Source organism: Drosophila obscura, unplaced genomic scaffold (assembly GCF_018151105.1).
Source record: "Drosophila obscura isolate BZ-5 IFL unplaced genomic scaffold, ASM1815110v1 contig_200, whole genome shotgun sequence".
Taxonomy (NCBI): Eukaryota; Metazoa; Arthropoda; class Insecta; order Diptera; family Drosophilidae; genus Drosophila; species Drosophila obscura.
In genome coordinates, this window is record NW_024542791.1 from 1,255,958 (window position 1) to 1,278,279 (window position 22,322).

Genomic DNA, 22,322 nt, shown 5'->3' on the forward strand with positions numbered 1-22,322 from the left:
GGCTGACAGGCAAAAGTTGAATTTCGAACTTTATTCTTGTGTCGGCTAAACAATTTTATGAGCACACTATTTTCGCTTTAATCAAAAGTGTTCCAAAGTATCCACACCACAGTAACTCTTCACTGTTAACCAGTTTTAATTAGAATCCGTTTAATGTTTCCTTAGTCTTCCAAATATATATTACCGCCATGATCTGTACTCCAAGGAAAATCTTTGATACTTTTCGCACTTACATTTCCTTGAAAATATCTGGTTCCCTTTATGTTTTCAATGCAATTATTGAATTATGGTGGCTTAGTGCTTATATTTGAGTCCTTCTAGTAGTTCCACTTGAAAAATATTATCATTATTGTAGTTTTCTAAAACTATGTATATGGTTCAACTTTAGTTATAAAATGCATACCTAAAGTATCTGCTTATTAAAAAGATTTCGCTGATCTCTGCATGTCCATTTAAATATTCAATATTTTAATCTACTAAAAAGACTTTGCCTTAAATTTCTTACATTAAATTTAAATTATTTCAATAATAATATAGGAGGGATAATGTATGGGGGAACCACACTCTAACTCCCTTCAATGATTTAATTCCATATAAACTCCCTTTCGTTCCCTTTAGTTTCCTCACCTAATGAGCTTTTCCAGAGGGTATACCCAAATCGATCACCTAAATCCTGACTGCTACTGCTCTTTATTTTGTTGTTGTTGTTGTTGTTGTTGTTGCTGCTTTTCAATCCAAGCGAACTGCAAACTGCGCGCTTCAAGCAGTGTGTGAGATCGGTGGCAGGTGATGCCGTTCAACTTTGAGGTTGAGTAGCTTGATGCGACCGACCAAAGTTGACCAGTTCCCCCTCCTCAAGCCACACTCCACTCCACTCCACTCCACACCTCCTACTCCTCCTTCCTCTCTCTCTCCCTGTCCCTCTCTGGTTGTGAGTGCGTCTGCAGCTCCTGTTGCTCTGCGTTGAGCGTTGTAAATTACATTTTCCAAATGCTTTTGCCATGTCGAACCAAAAAGCCATGTACATATGTGGCATAAAGGAGCTGCTTCTGCTGCTGCTGCTAGCTGTTGGCCATGGCCAGTAGCTGGGCAGCAAACTTGTGGCAACATCTCTCGCTCTCTCTCTCTCTCTTTCGCTCTGTCTCTGTGGCCTCTGGTCGTGGATGCCGCCTTTGCTTCCGTTTTGATTTGGAACACTTGTTGCAGTGTGGCAGCGGCAGTGGCAGCCCCATCCTCTCTCTGCTGGCTGCCTCTCTGCCTTATAGATTTGTCCTCCAACAACAAGAAACATTCATTCCTTGGGGGATATGTACATACACCCATATATATACACCATATATACGCGTACGTTGTTCCTACATGGATTCCAACATGGCATTTGGGATGCTCCTTCTTTCAATGCTCTGTTCGGGTTTTTTATTCTCCTCTCCCTTTCTGCGTATTTAAGCATTTTGTTGTTGCTTTCGGTTTTGGGCGATTGTGGGATCTCCTGTTGATTATGTTGTTGTAGTTTGTTCAGATCGTTGTTGATTGTTGTTGAGTGTTGATTGTTGCAAGCGGCCGGCAGGTAGCTGCCTGCTCTTGGGCCCTTCGAGCTGTTCGCTTTGATTAACAGAGTGAGAGATTTTTGCCAGAGATCGCCATTGGCTGAGAGATTACTGGGGCTTTCAGGGGGATAATGTAGGTAGTTGGGTTATTGTATTCGATTTTGAAACCTTATTTCCCCCATAAAGCCAAGTGATAGCTGATCCGCGAAACCTCTGGCGCGCGAAAGTATATTGCAAACGCATCCATTCGAAATTTTATTTCATTTAACATAACTTAAAGTGTCTTAAAAAGTACTAGGGGGAATGGGTGTAACCATAATCTAACTTCTAAATTTTATTATAATTTCTTTTCTTTCCTTTCCTTTCTGTCTTTGTCTCCGTCATTTTTCGTCATCTTTATGTAATGATTTTATCTGCATCATCTTTACCTTCTTCATTCGTATTTTGTGCTTTGCCAGGACAAAAATGAAGGCGAAGAGGATAAAGATGAGGAAAATGAACGCACTGAAGAGGATGCCGATAGATCGGACGGAGGTAAATACTTTAATTAAACTTGTGGCTCAACCAACAGTTGATCATTAGTTAATGCTCCATTTCTCGTCGGATATTTCTTGAATACTTAGTTGTTCCATTCCGGGTATATCATCCCATAGATTGGCATGGCCTTGGGGTGGATCACAATCCAAATTGCTGCCCTCGTCGCCAGCATACCAGCTGCAGTCTGTTGGTGGGTGGGTTGGAGCTGAATATAGACTGCTTATGGGCTTTCGATCGCGATATACTTACCCGATACACAATCATAAAATATTTCTTCGGGCTCCCCCAAAGTGATGTTGTAACTGGGCTCTGTCACTGCCGGAATGTGCTTGCCCGGCTTCAGTTGAATGTCCAAATCTCCGCAAATAAAATCGCTGAAGATGTAGCACCAACGGATGACCATGTTCCTGGTGCAATACTTGGTCGAGTCGATTTCCTCATGGTAGTCACACGCAATGCCAGCGGTGTAGTCAAAATAGTCGCCTTGAAAACTTGTGCTGGTCACCTGCAAGGTGATGTCATCGCTCGGCCTTCCCGTGATGCTCAAGGCAGCCTTTTTCAATGCGTAAAATAGGTACTGAATGTCGTAGACCAGTAGCTGACGATTTAATTTGTTTAGGGATTCATTTTCATCGGCCTCACAGGCCAAATAGGCGTAGCAAGCCTTTACCATTGATATTTGCTCGGTGGCTGTGTAGACAATAATCGGATCATCTCCTTGGCATCCCTCGGATAAATCATCAATGAATTTCTTATATAGTTTTTCCATTGTTCTGCCGAAGGCCATCGGGGGCAAGGGCAACCTGTGGGTGGTACGCGAATGTTCGGTTGCCTCTTCCGTCTGCCCAAAGATGAGATGCTTCGGACCAATAAGCGTACTGTACACGCCGCCGATGCCTTCCTTCAGCGAGTAACGGCAAGTGGCGTACTCCGCGGGCACGTACACATTTCCCTTCTTGGCGAAGTAGTTGAACGCAACAATATTGTACCCGGCCCCCCCCCCCCGGCCCCGGGCACGCGGGCGGCATAGGCCCGCTGCCCCCCCCCCGGCCGCCCCCGGCTTTGCGGGGGGCCAACACAAGAATTTATTTTACCTTTAAGCAGACTGAAGACTGCAAATAGAACGGGGAACACAAAGACGAAGCTCTCAATCACAAAATTAGAGACACAAAATAGCAATCGATTCGGTATAAACTTAGCCAAATAAATTTTAGTTGAGAGATTAAGCAAAATTGGCGAAACTTTTGTCAAGCCAGCTGACACCAGGTTGCAATAAATACTTATATCGATAGTTTTGTTCACTGCATCGATGTTCGAAATGTAAACTTGGTAAAAAGTTAGTGTCTATATTCCATTTATAAAATGTGGTTATAAACGAACTGAACGTGCAGTTATTGCAACTCAATAACACAACTTTGTGCCAGTGTAAACACCAGTTCTGAGGCATGTACCAACTATCGATAGGCGACAGTGTAAAGAGCTTAGTGCTTAGTTAGTGCTAAAAGTGATAAATATATTTTAAGCCGGCATTGCTTGAGGGTTTTACAATTTCTACGCTTTCTCTAGTGGTAAGTGAAGCTTAATTTGGTGAGGAATATTGGCATAATGCAGTAGCCGATTAAAATGGCAAACTCTCGCGCCAGCACACCGCCACATTGCCACATTGCACGTGGGTGATGGAGGAATTTTCGAAAAGAAGCCGTTCCAACTCTCCGGCGTATTGTAGATCTCGGGCAGGCAACATCGGCCAAGCTCTGGCTGAAGATCAAAAGCTAGGCGAAAATGCTGGCTGAGTGGCCGGGTACACGTTCCTTCTCGTTTCTTTTTGCATTCGTGGGACCGAGCCCAGGTCGATGCAGTAGCCAAGGCTGTAAAGATTTCTCCATAGACAACGGTATCTTCATTTTAAAATCAATTTATTAAATATGGCAAATTTTAAATTCTTTTGTTGCAAATTTCAATACAATATTGTATTACAAGATTTGTTTGTATTTCTTTAAAAGAAAGAAATATCCTATCACTATTTGAATTGCATTAAATTAAATTTACTTCACACAAAATTCCAAAAAAATATCTTTAAGCTTATATATTAAATCCTTGAGGGAGCTTCCTCTAGAACATGGATTCTGGTTCCATGATCTCGTAGGTGGACAGCGGCACCACCTCGTTACCAAAGTAGTTGGCACCGCCGGGAGCAATGTCCGGCTCTGGCACATCGTAGAAACTCTGGAGGAAGGGACTGCGCGAGAGCATCATCTTGGGATTGATGTAGGAGTGCCGCTTCATGTAGAAGTCCTTTTTGGCCTGTCGCCGCCATGGGCTGATCTGTTCCTCCAGCAGCTCGTTGCTCAGTCTATCGCGCTCCACCGGCAGGGAAGTGACCTCGTTATAGATCGGAGATCGTGACCTGGGCCGAGCTGCGACCAGCAGAAGCAGCGTGACCACGATGAGAATGAGGAATACAAGTTTAACGTTGGACATCTTGACTGCTTGGCAGCTGGGATTGGAATGTGCTGGATGAGACATGGCCGCGGGGCATTTAAAGGATGTTTAGGTAGTTGGCAACCGATTTACCGTAAGTGTTTTCTAATGATGCAAGAGGCAAGGTTGGCCGGCTACCTGCAAGCTACCTGACGATTACCTCTGTAGTTTATGACCAGTGATTGCATTCTCCTTTGGTTATCCCACTCGGGGCGCACTCACTACTTTGCCCATCCACCACCACATCAATCTGGGTCTGGGCAGGCATCCTGCGGCAATCGGGAGAGTCACTTAAAGTCGGCGACTCCACTCAAGGCATCAAGATCGCTGCGACTGGGGGACGGGACGGGACAGGACTGACTGACTGCGATGCCATTTCATGTTAATCAAACAACGAAATCCATCAACAGGTGACACACCGCAGTGCGGGGCAGCAGCCGGCCAAGTGGGCGGCGCAACTGTGGGGCAGAGGCAGGGAGTGTGGGGATCATGGCTATAGGGGGGAGCCACGACATCTACCAGACATGTCAGTGCGATAATGGTGCTCTTTCTGCCTCTGTATCTGCGAGTGTGTGCGAGTGTGTGCAGTGTGTGAGAGTATCTAAAACAACTTCATTCACAAAAATCAGACCAACCAACCAACAAACAAACAAAAAAAGGAGAAGCTAAAAAGCCAAAGAACGATGCCAAAGCATCTGTAAAAAGGAAGCTGGGCCATTAAAAATATCTTGTGTATGCCAAAAGCGAGGCAGATAGCAGCAGCAGCGGCAGCCACAAGACACATCCCAACCCGAGTTGAGGCAGGCACACAGGCAGGGGCAGTGGCTGCATCAGGCACAGAGGCTACTTGGTAGCATCATCATCAGAAGCTGCTGCACTTGCGGGGGCGCTGATCGGAGGGGGCGGGACTGGGACCGGGACCGGGACAGGGACAGGTCGCCGGCTAGTGGGCAGCCAGGGGGCAGCAGGCAGCACAGAAATAGCCAAGAAACATACGCCTAATGCCACAGTCATCGACATCCGCCATTTAGCTTGTTAACCCATTCTTTGCCCAGGGGTTTGCTAGGAGATAGATTATAGATAAAGGTTCTGGGATTAAACTATGCTTATATTTTCAGGTATAACGTATATACATATATGTATTATATCATTAAGACCCTTTTTTTGTTAGTAAAAATGTTGTAAAAAAATTAAGTTCTATAGATTTTCTTTTAAGCATGGTAAATCATCCTATTCCTGATTTTAGTATGCGTTAAAGTACATACATACATATATGTATGCATGTAAATATTTTGTATATCCCTAGAATATATCTTACAATTTTGAAATTCTTCTGAATTACGAGTATTGTGCCGCCGAGTCGTTTGTGAATTGTAAAAAATATGTATGCATAAATTAAACAGTAGTTTGTATTTCCCAAGAAAGAGCTATAGAGAATCTATATCAATTAAAATCTATATTACATACTGGTGCAAATGGGCGTATGGAGGGGGTTTTAGCCCTCGTTGAAACAGAGTTGGTTCGAAGAATCCAGACAGCCAATCGCTCAGCAACAGCTGTGTTTTGACAACAGTTAAGTGTCAAGGGATTAAATCGTTATTAAATACATGCAAAACTTGGTTAACATATGCTAGCAGTGGATTTTTAAACGGAATGCAACTTAATATAGGAGGCTTGATTTTAAGCAAATTAAAGCGAAGAACGTTCTCCATTTATTTCTGCAATCAGGTAATCGTTACATTCACCTTTAGTGGGTTAATCCATCTCCTAGTAGTAAGCTCTCCTTGTGCTCCTCCTGTACCCTCTCTCTCTCTCTTTCCTTTGGCTTCTGATGCTGCTGCTGGTTGCTGCGCAGTCGCAACTGTCTACATTTGTCGGCCTGCCTACAGCCGCCGTCGCTCTTCACTGTTCTTCTCCACTCCTGTGTCTTTTGCTGCCTTGTCTGTCCAGCCGTCCTGCCGTCTCCGGCTACCATCTCCATCTTCCGTCTCCCATCTGTGTCTTGTTCTTCTTCAGTCGATTGGATGTCCAGCTTTCAATTTGCAACATAAAGCATCTTCATCGTGGGCCGCATGAATGGGCAAATGACTGGGAGAGTGAGTGAGAGAGTGGAGGAGGGGGTAGGTATGCTTGGGTGTGGGCTGGGAGCTGGTGGCTGGTTGCTGTCTCCTCCTGCTCCACCTCCTCTTCATCCTACCATTTTCCCTGTTCCACTGGCATTGACGGTAGGCACTCAGGCGTGCCTTGGCGGTAGTCGCTGACCTTTATTGATTGCTGTTTGACCTCGCCTCGCTATTGTTGTTGCAGTTGTTGCAGTTGCATCTCCTAACCATTTGTACTTAGCCGATCGCTGGCATAGATTGCACCCAGTAAAGGTGTGTGGTGCGGGCAGGGCGGGAGGGCGGGGGCCATGCGGTATACGCCCACTAAGCATCGCTGCTCTTGCGTTGTGTTTTGTCGTTTTGCTTTCTGCCTTTTTGTGCAGCCTTCATTGTTACCTTCGCCTCTCTGGCGCGAGCTCTCTCTTCGTCTCACACTCTCTCACACCCTGCTGCTGCTGCTCTGCTTCTTCTTCTTCTGCTGCTGCTGCTGCTGCTGTTGTTGTGGTTGTGTTGCTCCATTACTCCGTTTCATGGCAGTTAATTTATATTCGATGGATGCCACTCTCGCCCTCTTTGTCCTGCTCTTTTGTTAGTGCTGTCTATACCCTTTCAGAAGGTATCAATATTCGTATATATAATCGTACAGCCAAGCATCTCCGAATCCATGGAGCAATTGTCTCTTAAGGTAATCCAATCAAATAATCCTAGTTCTGCAAGGGTATTAAACGCTTCGCCTACCAAAATTCCCTTCAATCTCTTTGTTTTGCGTGTTTTGTTTTTGCTTCTTACTTCCTTTTTGATGTGTCCCTGTTTTTGTTGCTTTTGTTGTCGGGGGCTGGCTGGCTGTCGTTGTCTATGTTCGAGGGTAAGGTCGCGTCGCCCGTCGGTCGGCTTCGTCGGTCGTCATTGACGCCTTTCCTTGTACTTAGTCTTCCATTTGCTATGCAAAAACAAAAGACTGAAGAAACGACCAGCAAGAAGGCCATCGAAGGGGCTTAGACTAAAGAATACCCACTAATACATCACTAATGTGATGTATCTTTTAAATCATTTATCCACGTACCAAGCAGTGGCATCTTCCACCTTAAATTGTTTCTTTAGTTTCTGAAATTTTGTAGATTATACGCACAGATTTGGTTATATCGACACTGGCTTGAATGCTCAGATTCAGTCTGAAGAGCTTCCTTCTCGCTGTGTCATACACCCACACGATAACAAATATACCCTTTGCACCCTAAAAGGTAGCAACAAGACAAGACCAGGCAGGCCTCAGCACACTTTGGGAGCCTTCGTTTTGTTTGGCTTCTATCTTGTAGTTTGTTTTGTTTGACAGTTTCTATCTGGAGGGCTATCAGAGTCGTATTCGTAGTGGGAATCGGAACCGGAGTCGGGTTGGGGCTGGCACAGGGAGTCCGTTGCAGCCTCAAAGACGAGACGGCTGGGCTGTCGTTTTGTTTGCTTAATTGTTTGGTTTCTGCTATTGAACGACGGTGCAGCACCATCCACATCCACATCCCCATTCCCCACACCCACCAGAGGCAGGGAAAACTGTTCGGTTTTCGTATAGGTGGGGGCGATATTTTCCATGGAAATAAATTAGCTGATTGAGGATAACCGTAGTTAGTGGGATGGCGAATGCAAATGTGAGAGGGTGCTGTACAAGTGAATTATCACCTCGTTTTTGCAGGCGGCCCTGTCCTGTCCTGTCCTGTCCCGGTGATATCTCCATCTTGTTTTGCGGCTAATGGGTATCTGTGGATAATGATCCTACCTACTACCATATTGATTTGGTTTTAATCATGCACTATATTATTATTTTTAGCTTCTTTTAAGCTTCTCACGAATCTCGTACCATCTATAATTATTGACCGGGACCGTGCTTTAATATCGCCAGCAAATCAGATCACTTCATAATGATAATAATCACTCAACCTGCTTACACGTTAAAGAGCATCAGCTCCACAGATCAAAGAGCAGAGAATAATCTCTCTTAGCTTGTGGCGCTCTCTTAAAGCAGAGCGTGCCAAAGCAAATTCATTCATACCGCCACACTCAAAGGTGTATTTAATCAAAGGTAAGGTCTTCCCGCTCTTCGTGTCACATGGCCAGTTGATCTCTCGCTCTCGCAAAGAGGCGACTCTCGTGGCGCCGATCTCTCAACCTCACCCTTTCTTCTATACACTCTGATCGCACTCACCCGACCAGTTGTTGTTGTTGGGGGCTAAAAGAATCGCCACTTGTCGTTCGGCTGCCACTGCACTATGAGGGAGAGCGCAAGCAAGAGAGCATGAGATGGGGAAGAGAAAGAGAGCACGAGCCCGTACGATGGGCTCCATCGGCGCGGACGATTGATCAGTTTTCTGCTGCATTATTCAGCTTTCAGCCGGTTAGGTTAGTGATTTTTGCAACGCTCCTGAGTGCGGTTCGGTGTAACGGAAACGAAAGAAGCCTTTTGTGGAGCCCGTGTGCAGCTTTTTTCGTCCGATGCGAGCGAATACGAAGACGAAGACAAACAAATAAACAATAATCGTAATAATAAACGTAATTCAAACAATTAATCAAAACGCGGCGATCAATGAAACATACATACATACACACACACACACAACGAAGAAATGTTTATTTAATTGTTATACGGCTATAAAAAAAAACTTACAACAACCAAACAACATAGAAAAAAGTGCCAGTGAATGAGATTGTACTTAATTTATACGTACAAAATAGCTGTAAATGTATGGCATGCCTGCGAGTGTGTGTGTAACAGTGCCAGTGAGTGTGTGCGTGCCTGTGCGTGTGTTATATGTGTGTGGCGGCTTTATCAATTGCTCCACATAAAAGTTTTCATTGAAGTGTTTGACGACAACCCCAAATAGCCAGCGAGCGAGCGAGCAAGCGAGAGAGAGAGTACGCGAAGGAGGAGAATCAGCTTAAAACGGTAATTAAGACAAACAACATACTACTGCCCGTTCGTACTCTTCTTGATTTGGCCATAAACAAATGATTCAGCAAATTGTTCGGTGAACAACTGTAAATTTTGATTGAACTACAACTACAATTACAATTAGTAAAACTAAAACTACAACTACAACTACACTCGTACAACTTGCGGGTGACGAAAGCTGCGTCAACGCATGCTTGCAATTAGTGTAACTGTTTATGGGGTGGCTGTTTGCCGTTTGCCTGTTTGCTGTCGCTGTCGACGTTAACGTTGACGCCGACGCATTCCGTCCGCCTGCCAAAGTAGCACGCGCAGGAGGGGACGGACGCTTCTCTTTCTACCTCTCTTTGAGTACAGTGAAAGCCAGCTTGAAGGTTAAGCCAAGTAAATCTAAAAATGATAGCTACCAGATCGGATCATCGTGGATATCTTAATAGATATCTTTCCTTCCCCTTGAACATTTCTCAAAGTAAGTTTGTGCATACAGGGAGGCCCCACTGTAGTTTGACAAAGTATTATTTGCCATTTTGTCGCTTTCATTAATTGGCTACCTGTCTGCCTGCTATGCTCTCTGTTGTTTTTGCTGCTTTTGTTGGCTCTCTTTAAAACGGTAAGTGCAAATCGGACACTCTCTTTGCGCTTACACCTTCCTTTCTCGCTCACTCAGTCTTTGCAGATAGCCCTGTCTCTGTTTGTCACACACACACACAAACACACTTGTTGCCTGCTCATTGTTTTTACAGTTTTTAAGTGGCGCTCATATCCGGCGTTTGCTTTTGCTTTTGGGCCTGATAAGCGCACTTACCTTCGCCGCACACACTCTGCAGCTCACCCGCGCTCACTCCTCTTCACATCTTCTCGCTCCACTCTTTGTTGTTGCGGTTACGTCTCCTCTTGCCGTTATTGTTACAGTTGCTGCATGGGTGCGACAGAGTGAGTGACATGTGTGTGTGTGTGTGTGTGCACTCTACCTGCATTTTATTTGCATTTCGCATTTTTGATTGAAACCTTGTTTTATTTTGTTTGTGACTTTTTTCCCCTCTATATCCCTCTTCCTCTTCTCATCATTCTTGCTGGCCTTGCCATTTTCTTTGTCGTGCCTTCTAAACGTACATTTTGTGATTCAGGGTTCTATAATGTCCAACTGTTTTCGGATCATGGCTCATTGCGTTATTTGGGGATTTGGCCTAATTGGAAAAGTAAACTTTCTTGCACCCCTTTTACGGGCAATTTTTGGGAAGTTTTTCCTTTAATTGGAAAAGGGGGATACATCTCTGGTTGGGTGTTGACGGTTTTCCATGGGTGTAATACAAATTAAAACAAAATTTTAAGATTTTAGAAATAGGTTTTGTGGTGAAGGAGACTGGGATTCCTATGAAGTGTACTTTAAATCGGAATAGTCCTAATCAAAATTTCGAACGTGGAAAAGAACCCAAATTGCCGTAATCACGCTTCAAATAAATCCACGTGTTGGTGATGGATTTTCATAGTAAATTGTAGTAGATTTAATATATGTAAATAAGTAAAATATAGTAACGAATTACGAAGAAAATTGTTCCAGTAAATTAATTGAGGCTTAACCAGAAAAATGGGATTTTATTATCAGTCGAAAACTTTGTACTATTTTCCCACACCTTTCATGCTAAATAACCCCACTAAATATTAAAAAAGCACAACACAAAATTTGTTATACAATTCCTCACTGATCTCAGTCAATATTCGAAGGTTCTCACTCGTTATGCGATTGGATGTTAGCTCATAGAACCCATATATAGTACAGGGGCCAGAGCGTACCGGAGCCATTTGTTAATCAGCGAATCTCAGTGCATCAGACATCACAGACATAGTTGCAATGCATTTTTCCCCCTTCTGCTGTTGTTGCCTGCTGCCAGTTGCCAGTTGCATTGTGATGTATCAAAGTTCAGAATGTGAGCAAAAAACACATTTCGGTTTTGCGTTTAATTAAAGTTCAGCACCTCGCCGCCTCAACTCAACCCACTCTCAACTAAAATCACGACATTTGCGATCATTAACACACAAACACACACACACACACACACATGCGAGAGATCAACTGTGTGGGCGCCCAGATCGGCACTCAATCATCTATGGGGGGGAGCGAAGAGCTGCTGTGGCTGTGGCAGACAAAGTGGATGCTACGAGTACGAATATACTCGTATGATTTCACGAGGCGGCTCAAATCAAACAGAAACGGTTCGAGGCTGCGGTCAGTGATTAACCTTAAGGTTCAGTCGATCTTTGATCTGTCAAAAGATCAAATTATAAGCAAAAAAAAGAAATACACAAAAAAATCAGACACAGACAGAGAGAGAGAGAGAGACCATAACAAAATGCGATCGATCGTTTCAATTATGATCCAGTGAACAGTGAGATCTCCCATGACAAAAAAAAACAAAACAAAAAACGCTGACAAAATATGAGGGCAGGCACAGCGAGTACATAAAATAAACTTCTTTGCCTTTTTTGAGGATCCACTGGGATCGGTTCAGTCGGCGCAAGTTCATGTGACAAAAATGTGTCACAGTCAGCAAACAAAAAGCCCCAAGAAAAGCAGAAGAAACGGGGGATAAAACAGAGTCGGCGGCGATCGGTTTACTCAATTCTCAAACTCATCTCCAAAAAGGGGAAACGTCAGTGGAGTGATCTTTAGAACAGGGAATGAAAAGCAGCAGCCAGTCTCGAATATTCAATACTCTTTGCAGTGAAATATAAGAAATGAAAAAATATATTTTGAAAAAGTTCGTAGTCTTTTCCTGTCTCGATTGAGAAGAAGTCATCTCATAAAATCATTTTTAAGTCGTACATTTAACCTCTTTCTTTGATAATAACACTTCTATAGACCGAAGAACGCCCTCAAAGTGATCGTCACTTGATTTTTATTATTATTATTATTATTTTTCTTCTCCTCTTTGGCTGTTGGGGAAGAACGGGTTATGGATGGAGTTACTGTGGAGCTCTGTGGGTTCGTTTGTCTTCGTCAAATATTTACTTTAGAGTCCGCTAATGACATGAAACGGGCAGGGCACAAGAAGGAACGGCATGGCGCGAGACATACACCAGAATTATGATGTGAGTTGCAGGAAATTGTTGAATTTGTTATTATTAGCATTTATATTCTTTATTTTTTTTTTTTCTTATTTTGTACGATGCTCGTCGTACGATGGTGCTCTATCAAGTGACAAGAGAGCGTCCGTCCGTTTGTGAGGTAAGCATTTATATGCCGCCTGATTATATGATGATATCGGATAGCTGCAGACCAGCCATGGCTGGCTCCCCTGTCATCTGCTTGTTTGCGAAATTTTTCAATGAACTTGCAAATTCCATTCACAAAAAAAAAGCCGTTGGAAGTTTGGCCCAAAACGGAAGTCGAAACTGGGACTGGGACTGGCCGAAAGGTCAGAAAGATGTAACAGAAATTCTGATTTTATACTACAATAAATATAACATAGAATATATCGTGGAATATTGTCTGTAAATTCAACGAATGACCCTTTGATGTACCCTAAACGAACGGCTTTCAGTAGTTTCAAAATCACTTAAGAGATGGATATAGTCTGGAATATTCTGTTCTCTCTCTCTTTCTCTTTCCCACAATCTGGTTCAACTTTGACGTCTTTCTGGGGTGTCTACTCGCATAAATTAACTGGCGATTAGTCGTTTAGATATGCCCTAGAATTAAGAACCGTACTAGATTTAATGCTTATCATATTTTTTTTTATAAATATTTTGGTTTTCGCTTTTGTTGTTTATATATAGTTTGAATCGTTTAATGGTTTATAGCCAAAACGTGTTAATTCCTGCATACATATTGTTTTTTAAATTTTGTTTTCGTTTCAGTTTCAGTGTGTTTGTTTCTTTTGTTAATACAAATATTTATATGCAATGAATGGATCAAGCTTTAGGCTTAATGGGTTACAGACCAGGTTTCTTGTTGTGACTTTAATCCACTTTTGGGTTTCGTTTTAAAATTTATGCTAAAGCGTGCGGTCGTATAGGTGGGTCAAGAGGTTGAAGATCAATAAAGATAACGAGGCGGAGGGACTTTTAAAATATACAGACATCTTCGAGCGTAGTTTGAAAAGGTTAAAAGATCATTAGGGAATTTTTGTAGAAACTGGAAAAACATACATTTAACGTATACTTTATGTGAATATTATCTCAAGAGTATGATAGAAGATGATGATTAAATTAAGTATTTATTAAGTACTTAGTTTCTTATTTGCTTATCTTAAAGATCTTTTTTGAATAAAATAAATAGATAAACCATAGAAGTTCTCTGTTCAATATAAGTTTCAATATACTCTTATTCTATTGAATGAGGATCGAAGGTGTGAAATATAGATACAGAGATACATATCTTCTAACTTAATAATTGATCAAACTGTGGATAACGATTAATAGGAACCAGTTTGCTGTTTGGTCTATGAATTACTTATACAAAGATGTTAATGTTGTTGCGATTTTCTAGAAAACTGAATTAACTCTTAACCGTAGATCCAAAAGATCCCCCAGTACGAGGAACAAGGAATAAGTTTAAGTGAAATTTCTTTAATAAATGTAGAGTCGAATAAGCCCTTTTGTTAAGCATCTTTTTATTGATTTTTAATGAATGAAAACGAAATAAATTAAGTCATTTATGAGCATAAAATGTTGCCCACGAAGTTCGCTTTAAATAATAGAGTGCCTATAAAACAGTTTGAATTCAGAAGCAATTCTGACGTCTTTTCTAGCCTAGTAAAATTTACAAGAATATACATATTCAGATCTTCAGATTATCTTAAACTTTACATCTATGCATAAAATCCAACTTTTACTCATCTGCTGCCCACAATTATTTTGAGAGTATTTCCTTTACATTTGAAAGCTGATTATTGCGTACAAGGATATTCAAAATACTTGTTCTGCCCTCTTCACTCTGCAACACGCAAAGCTGTCAGTCATGACCATAACCACTCTAGTCATCTGCTTCCGCCTCGTTCGCTTTTGACCTGCATTTGCAGGTGTCACTTTTCGAGTACAGTTGCCACACGACCTGACCCCTCAAGCCGGCCCCAAAACGATCTTTGTCGTCTTGTCGGCCAGCACTTCTTGGCTTAAAGTATTTTTTGTTTTTTTCTGTCGTTATCCCCAGCGACAGGCTTCACTGAAACTGGTGCAAAACGAGAAGAAAACATAAAAAAGACTGAACTCAACACGCGCGTTGGCTATTGGGACTGAGGCTGAGGCTGAGACTGCTGCTGAAGCTGGGGGCTGCCCACACGCCTCGACATCGACTTGACTCCAGCTTTGGGTCGGGTCTCAGCCTCAGTCCGGGTCCCTGTTCTCCCTCTATCCAAAAAGAGTCTGCAGTCAGTCTGTCGTCTGACAGAGAGTTGAGTTGTAGTTTGGTTAAAAAAAAAGTAAGCAAAAAAAAAAAAGATAAATACATATTTGCAGGCCTATGGTCTTACAGTGCGTCGCACAGCTATAAATCAGAAAATTGATTCAAAGCAAATTTTGTAACTCTGAAAATATAGTTGTTATATTTAGAATTTATTTCAAAAGTTGAAAATAAGTTTTATAATAATAGTTCGGTTATTTTTTACAATTAAAAAAATTTTTTTTTCAATTCTGATTTTATTTATTTTTTATCTCTGATAAGAACGAAACTTCCTCGTCTCGAATGTTTTCACCCCTCATATCATTTGAAATTAAAATTAAAGCTTTAAGCTTTGTCATTTGCATGAACAGATAAACTTCAATAGCTGTCCAGCCTTACAGCTGCGAAACGCGCTGCCTGTGTGTACGAATATGTCCTAGCAATTGGCAGACTCCTAAGCAAAGACTCGTGTGAGCAGCGTGTGCCGTCGCCGTCCATCTACTAGGTATATAGAGTACGAGTATCTATATCCACATACTTGTATATTCACATGAGAGATACCCCCACACACACAGAGACAGTGCCTACTAAAAGTATATTCAGATCAGTTCAAACTCTCGACTGAAGTGAACTCTCGAGGCGCACAATATGTCGCTGTCATTTTGGGGACATGTTTGCATGTGGATGTGGATGTGGATGTATCTTTGTATCTGTGTCTGTGTATCTGGGGGAAGTGCGAGTACGGGTATCTGTGTGAGGGCAAACGGGCGTTCTGTTTTTGAGGTCTGGGCATCGGTCGATGTCGGTGTCGATCGGTCGCTTGGTCGCTTGGTCGTACGGGCGCTTGGCATTAGCATTTTCAGTGTTGTTTTATTTTTAGATGCGCGCGCGCAAAAAAAAAACCAAATCCAACAAATATCCAACAAAAGCAACAAAAAAATTGCAAGTGTATTTGAATGTGTCTGCGTTGATGTTGCTGTTGGAGGTGACTGACGAACAGAGACAGACAGACAGACTAACGGACAGACGATCTGACGTTATTTTTGACAGTGTGACAAACGGCTCTGAGAGAGTGCCCCAACGACAGTTTGCAGCACATTTATTATGTGGAATATTGGAGGGATAGAAAAGAAATGGAGATAGCCACAGGGAATGTGGCACTGCAGATCACTGGAAATTCTAATTATAGATAATAAGAGGGAGCTTGAAAAATCACAACCATCCTTGTGATAAGATACAACCCTTGAGCTGACAAAAGTTTAACTCGTTTAATTTTGAGAATTTGAATCACATGGAAAAAGATTTAATGGAAGATCATTTTGATATTCAACTCAAGAGTAAAAGAAATTTAAAAGTTGTAAGAATTTGGTATACCTTAAAGCAAAAAATTAATTTAATGAATAAAAAATGATTAGGAAGTTCTTTTAATCAAATATAAATCTGTATGTTTATTTATAGAAATTTATGAAGATGCAGCTATGGTTTCCCGGATTCTTGACAAAATTATACTGAAATATGAACAATAATCTCAGCAACCTTAGTGATAACTGAAGATTATACATATGTATATCAGCTTTTCTTTTTTTTTCTGCTTAGCAAATCCTCTGATCTCCATTTCCCCTAAGTAGAAGATAAGATTAGAGAAGTCTTCCTAGAACCCATTAACATTACCCCCACATTATGGATCAATTTGTCAGCGATGTCAAAAGCCAAAAAAAAAAACCATAAGAACATTTAAGTACAAATCTTTTCATCGGAATAAGGCCATATAAATTTAGTTTAAAAAATATATTTTCTAAAGGACTTGAACCCAGACATTTGCGAAAATTAAAAAATACTTTTATTAAGCATTTGCCAAACTCCACACACAGATCATATAATAATCTCCTTCTACCTCTTTGGTTGTGTCCTTCAAGTTGAACAACTCGTTAATTAACACCTTAATCAAATGAATGCAACAAAGCATAAATGCTAAGCCACACTGTGAAAGGTTTAGAGCGTGTTATCCGCTGATATGCAGTGCAAGTCTTGTTTGCGGGATGTTGAATCTTTTGGATCTTTTGGATTGTTGGATCGTTGTTGTTGACGCGTGTTTGGCAAACGATTCAATTGGTATGAACTGTCGAACTGTCTTTCGTTTTGCAGGCGGCACAAAAGCGGCATCTCTTGCCATCTCTTTCAAGCCTTTTCTTCGGTTTTCTTGCGATTTTGCAAACATTGAGGATCGACCCACACACAGACCCAAACACTGGAGGAGACATGGGCCCATACTTCAACACACCTTGACTTGCCCCTCCGTCAGCCAGCCTGGCGGCATTCTGTGGCATATACTCCGCATACGTAGTATCTCGTTGTCAACTTTTGTCGTTGTTGGTTTTGTTTTTTGCTTTTTCTTGTGGCATATACTGCTGCGCCTCTCACCTCTCACCTTGCCACGGGGTCTGTGCTCCTCAACGATCTGTCGCCTGCTCTTGGGTTATTTTTTTGTTTGATTCATTGATGTACTGCGTGGATGTCGTACGTTTTAGGTAAAGATATTCATGCATATATGTATGGTATGGGATCTGAGAATATATAGCCTACACCCCTGACAAAATATTCATTTCAAGTGGAGATGAATTGCGGTTGAATATCTTGTGTGTGGGGTTCCAAAAAAAAAGAAATAAAATATACATAATATGAAATTAATTTAATGCGATTTAATGCAATGGGAAACCCTTAAATTGGTGTTTTATTAATGGTTATTAATGCTTAAAATCAATAAGGATAAAAGGCAAAGATTTTCAGTGTACTATGTTTTCCCACAAACGGAATAGCATTTCTCTGCGTGTAGTATCTGTTGGATAACTAGATACATATCTCTTCAGTTTTTACCTATTTATCTAACCAAAAGATTGCTGTCATTTGACTTTTTGCCCGGCCAACAGACACACACACACACACACACTGACTCACATATAGATATTCTTATAGATATATCTATATATGAACAGCAAAAATGTATCTCACAGATACCCCACACACACACACACACACACTCGTACGCTTGCCAGGCTGCCTTTTGTTCTTCTCTGCAGTTCGGAGAATTGTTTTTGTTTTTTTTTTTTTTTTGCAAAAGATCACAGACCTTCTGACCTCTCTCTCTCTCGCTGAGCGCCCTGCAACAACAACAAAACGGCAGACAGACCTGAGGTTGGGGCTCTGCCTGAGATACAGATACCGAAGTACTACAATATATGCATGTCCCCTTTGCCCCTGGCATCCCTCCCCGCCCCGGTCCATCCTGCCGGCATCGGTCGCAAGAGTTCTAAAAATATTTCGCCGCCAACCCAGGTCGCCGTCGACGTTGCCGTCGCATCGGTCGTCGGTCGTCGTCGTCGTCGCCGCCGATCCCGTCATGGCCCGGTCGCCTCTGTTTCGCCTTTTTGGTCTCGTTTTGGGTTAAGTGTGCGGATCTCTCATCTGTGGCTGTAGCCTGTAGACTCTATATATATGTATACTGTATATTGCATATAAAACAAGTAAGAGCGATTAAATCTGGGGCATTACGACTTGGGGTGTACTTGATAATCGGATTTATCTATGGGAGATTTAGAAAGTGATCTTCGTATATTAATTCCAAAGTAAGAAATATTTAAAAATCCATCTGATAATATTTTTCGATATATTTGCAAAGTTTTCCTTATTCTGATTGTAAATTTTTAACCCATTTTAATGATTTAGTATTTACTATTATCCACCTAGTAAAAAATATTCCAGCTGTTTCCATGCTGCACCGTCTGGTATATGACTCTATTGTCTTTGATGCAATCCATAAAATGTACATACATGTAAGTATGTATATATGGCAATCTTTGTGCTGTGCACCTTTTACATAACTCTTCCAGTGTCTAATATACCCATTATATTCCACGATTAAGGGGTATCCAATATATATACACATTTATTTTTCTTATATTTTTTATTTGACGTCTGCTGTCTGTGGCCCGTTGCTGTTTTCTGAGTTCTGTTGATCTTAAGGTTGTTCAGGTCGTCCACATCCACTTGGAGCCACACATCGATTTCGATTTTCACTGTAAATACATACATATGTACATACATATGTCATGCGATAGGGACAATGGACAGATTTCTTCATTGGAATATAATGGTATTATATGGGGTAATGAATATGCATATGGTTTACTCTACCCGATCTATCGATGGGGGGGTTCGGTTCTATCGAATAACAACTGGACAAACACCTAGAAAAATATGGGGGAAAGTGCAATGCAACACTGGACAAATAACGGAACACAACTGCAAAACTGCAATATGTCTGCTGCTGGCACCGCTGCTGCCACTCTGCCACTGGTTCTGCCACTGTGCCACTGGCTCCTTCCTCCTACCCCGCTCCCAGCTCCTCTACTCAGTTGTTTCTGTTGATTGACGAGTGACGAGGCCAAAGTATCAAATGGCCAGGCGACGGACGCAGCGACGGCACAGATATGCGTCTGTCTGCGTCTCTCTCTCCCCACAAATACAAATACAGTTACAGTTACGCCTACACTTTGTTATCCGTCAGACGGCGGCCTCTCCTCACCTCACCCGAACTAACCCCCTCTACCCCACTCCACTCATATTCTAATACTCTACCTCTATCTGTCCTCCTCTCTATTTGCTCCTCTTTCTAAAGTTGTAAAGCTGTTGCTGTTGCTGTTATTGCTGCTGCTGCTGCTGCTGCTGTTACCGTTTTTATCGCCGCTGCGTTTCTCTCTCTCATTCTCGTCACATTCCGTCATGGCCGCTCATTCTCATTGCCACTTGAACTCTGACCAGCTGACCTTCAGTGAACCCTTTTTTTGCGCTGAGCATATGGAGTGCAGTTCACATAAAGCAAAGAGAGAAATGAAATGCAGCAAAAGAATTAAAAAAGAGATTGCAGTACAGTGGTCAATCTGTGGAGGGAGATTTATAATTGGAAATCCACCTGTCTCACTTGTCAGCTTTTACTGTACTGATAAAACACTGATTGCTCTCTTGCGTACGCTCTCTTAAGCTTTTCTGCAAAACTTCCGCTGTTGCCGTACTGATAACTGCGACTCTCTTAAGTTCAGAACATTCATTCAAAAACATTGTTCACGTGAGAGCATTTACTGTACTGATAAAGTGCCGCTGGTTCTCTCTTAAGCGCTGCCAAAAAGCTACGATCTTTTAAGACCAATTCTGAAGCTCCAAAGTCAGTGGATAACTGAAGTAATTAAAATCCGAAATTAAATGAAGAAAAAAGCTAACAAAAATATAAGCCACCTGTCTCTTATGTGAGCATTTACTGATCACCTAAACGCGCTCTTAAGCTTTGCTCTCTTTCACATCAAACACAGCTGACTGGCTCTCTGTCTTACTTGCTCTCTTTGGCCTGCACGTGTGTGCTGCTGCTCCTCTTCCTCTTGCTCGTTTTGTTGTTTTCCTATTGGACGAGGGCTCGTTCTTATTGGGACTCCGCTCGTTCAGTACGGTTTTGTTCGTGCTCGCGTCGTCGTGTGCTTTGTGGAAAGTGTGGAAGGTGTGCGAAAAAAGAACAGCCCGCTTTATCAGTGATCGATTCGCGCGCGCGTAAATACAGCCAGAATATAAAAAATAAATATAAATAAAATTGCGTGGGAGTTTTGTACGGAATTATAAGCTTAAAAGTGATAACAAAAAAAAATAAAACAGGAAAACGCGAGAGCGCATCCGTCACATAACCGTAACTGTAACAGCCTCTAGTGCAGAGGGGGAGCACAACTAATCCCCAAACTAAAAATAAATCGCAAAGAGATAAAACAAAAAGTTCATTCTAAAGCTGTTTTTTTTCGTATCTGTCTACTGGCGGATATTTTTACACACAGAAATCTCACGTGTCCCCAACCGACGACGGATACAAATCGGTTTACGCGGGTAGGAGAATAGCTCAGTGCACGTGACCAACAATTAATGAATGAGACACACCGAAAGAAAGCAAAGAGAAAAAGGGTGCAATAGTCTAAAGAGATAGCGAGATAGTGCGTTTGAGAGAGAGAGTGAGAGGGGGCAATAAGTGATAATTTTGTGAGAAAAGAAAGAAATCCCGAACATATGCAAATTTGAGAGCACCAAAAAAGTGAAACGCAAAATAATCAAGTTTAAAAGCCAAAAGTCATACGACAAAAGTAAAAAAGAAAAAACGAAGATACATATTCCAAAACCGGGACCCAAAAAACAATATTTTGAAAGTTCAAAGCTACAAAACACACACAAATGTTGATTGTCCGAATAGTATATGATTCTTATTAGATCCATAAAAAGTCAAACAGCAAACTAATTAAAAGAAATCAATTTTAATAATAAATAAAACCGCAACAAAAAAATTGCAGAGTGGAAAAATTTAATTATATTTAAATTGGTATTAAAGTGCAATCAGTCGGGAATATAAAGGGGAGTACAAAAGGTAATACCATACAATAATATTAATTATTTAATATATAACAAAAAAGAAACAACGTGAACTCATTTTTGAAAAAAAAGAGCCCAAAAACTTGTATAAACTAAAAAATATAATTATCCCAATATTTTTAAATAGATAAAACAATAGTTTAAACTAAATAAAATAGAATTTTGTCTAAAAATAAACACAGCAAAATGTAAAATATTTGCCATAACAATAAGATACATATGTACAAGTGAAATAATTTAGATACATTAGATATTGAAACTACTACGGCCGATACTATGTCTAGCCTAAATGACATCTTGACAGCAGTTCAATCAGTCAATCTGTCAATCAGTCTGGCAGTGTAGCAGCCACTGCTATTAGTTAGCAATAAAAACAAATACAACAGAATATGCAACAATAGACACTTGTTGAGGGCAATCAACGTTTAAACAATCAAAAAGGTAAATTCAAATTTCAATTTGAGTTGGAAAAATACAAACCGAAACAAAGCAAAACAGAGACAGAGACAGAAGCTGCCAATCGAGAGAGCGAGAGAGAGAGAGAGAGACGGATAGAGAGAGAGGAGAGCAACAAATGCATAATATAAATGCAAAAAGCTGTTTAAATATTTGATAGCCGCCAACGCGACCTTAAACTTTTTCCTTTGTTTCATCGACTAAAACAGAAAAGGTTAAAGTTCCGAACCAATTTCAACGATGTTTCAAGACATGTTTTAATGTCATATTTGATTCGGGGCTGTAGCTCTATATTTAAGGTATTTGCATAGTGGATGGTGAATCATTTTTAAAATCAGAAAGCTCTTGATTAAGTTTTGAACTTCCAAATGTAGTTTTAGTCGTGAATTAGAGTAAATAAAACATAATATTAAAAATACAATATTACT

General features: G+C 41.3%; 3 protein-coding genes across 5 annotated transcripts in view; 1 reads left to right on the plus strand and 2 right to left on the minus strand.

Annotated features, from left to right (window-relative positions):
* Positions 1–1,821: 1,821 nt before the first annotated feature.
* On the minus strand, positions 1,822–3,067 carry LOC111069147 (protein maelstrom-like). Its single transcript, XM_022359051.2, has 2 exons — positions 2,334–3,067; positions 1,822–2,268 (listed from the first exon to the last, which is right to left on the minus strand). The coding sequence occupies exons 1-2, from the start codon at positions 2,869–2,871 to the stop codon at positions 2,126–2,128; spliced, it is 681 nt and encodes a 226-aa protein (XP_022214743.2). The 5' UTR covers positions 2,872–3,067; the 3' UTR covers positions 1,822–2,125.
* A 948-nt stretch (positions 3,068–4,015) lies between these two features.
* Positions 4,016–4,880, minus strand: LOC111069126. The gene has a single exon (XM_022359026.2). The coding sequence runs from the start codon at positions 4,608–4,610 to the stop codon at positions 4,197–4,199; it is 414 nt and encodes a 137-aa protein (XP_022214718.2). The 5' UTR covers positions 4,611–4,880; the 3' UTR covers positions 4,016–4,196.
* Positions 4,881–9,075: 4,195 nt separating this feature from the next.
* The window catches only part of LOC111069121 (mucin-19), a 68,128-nt gene continuing 54,881 nt past the window's right edge, over positions 9,076–22,322 (plus strand). For 2 of the 3 annotated variants that reach the window (XM_022359019.2, XM_022359021.2), the window contains exon 1: positions 20,471–21,433. The gene's annotated coding sequence lies outside the window, so the exon portion shown is untranslated. Of the gene's footprint in view, positions 9,603–20,470; positions 21,434–22,322 lie in introns of those variants that run through there. The other variant, XM_022359020.2, reaches the window with a different exon arrangement.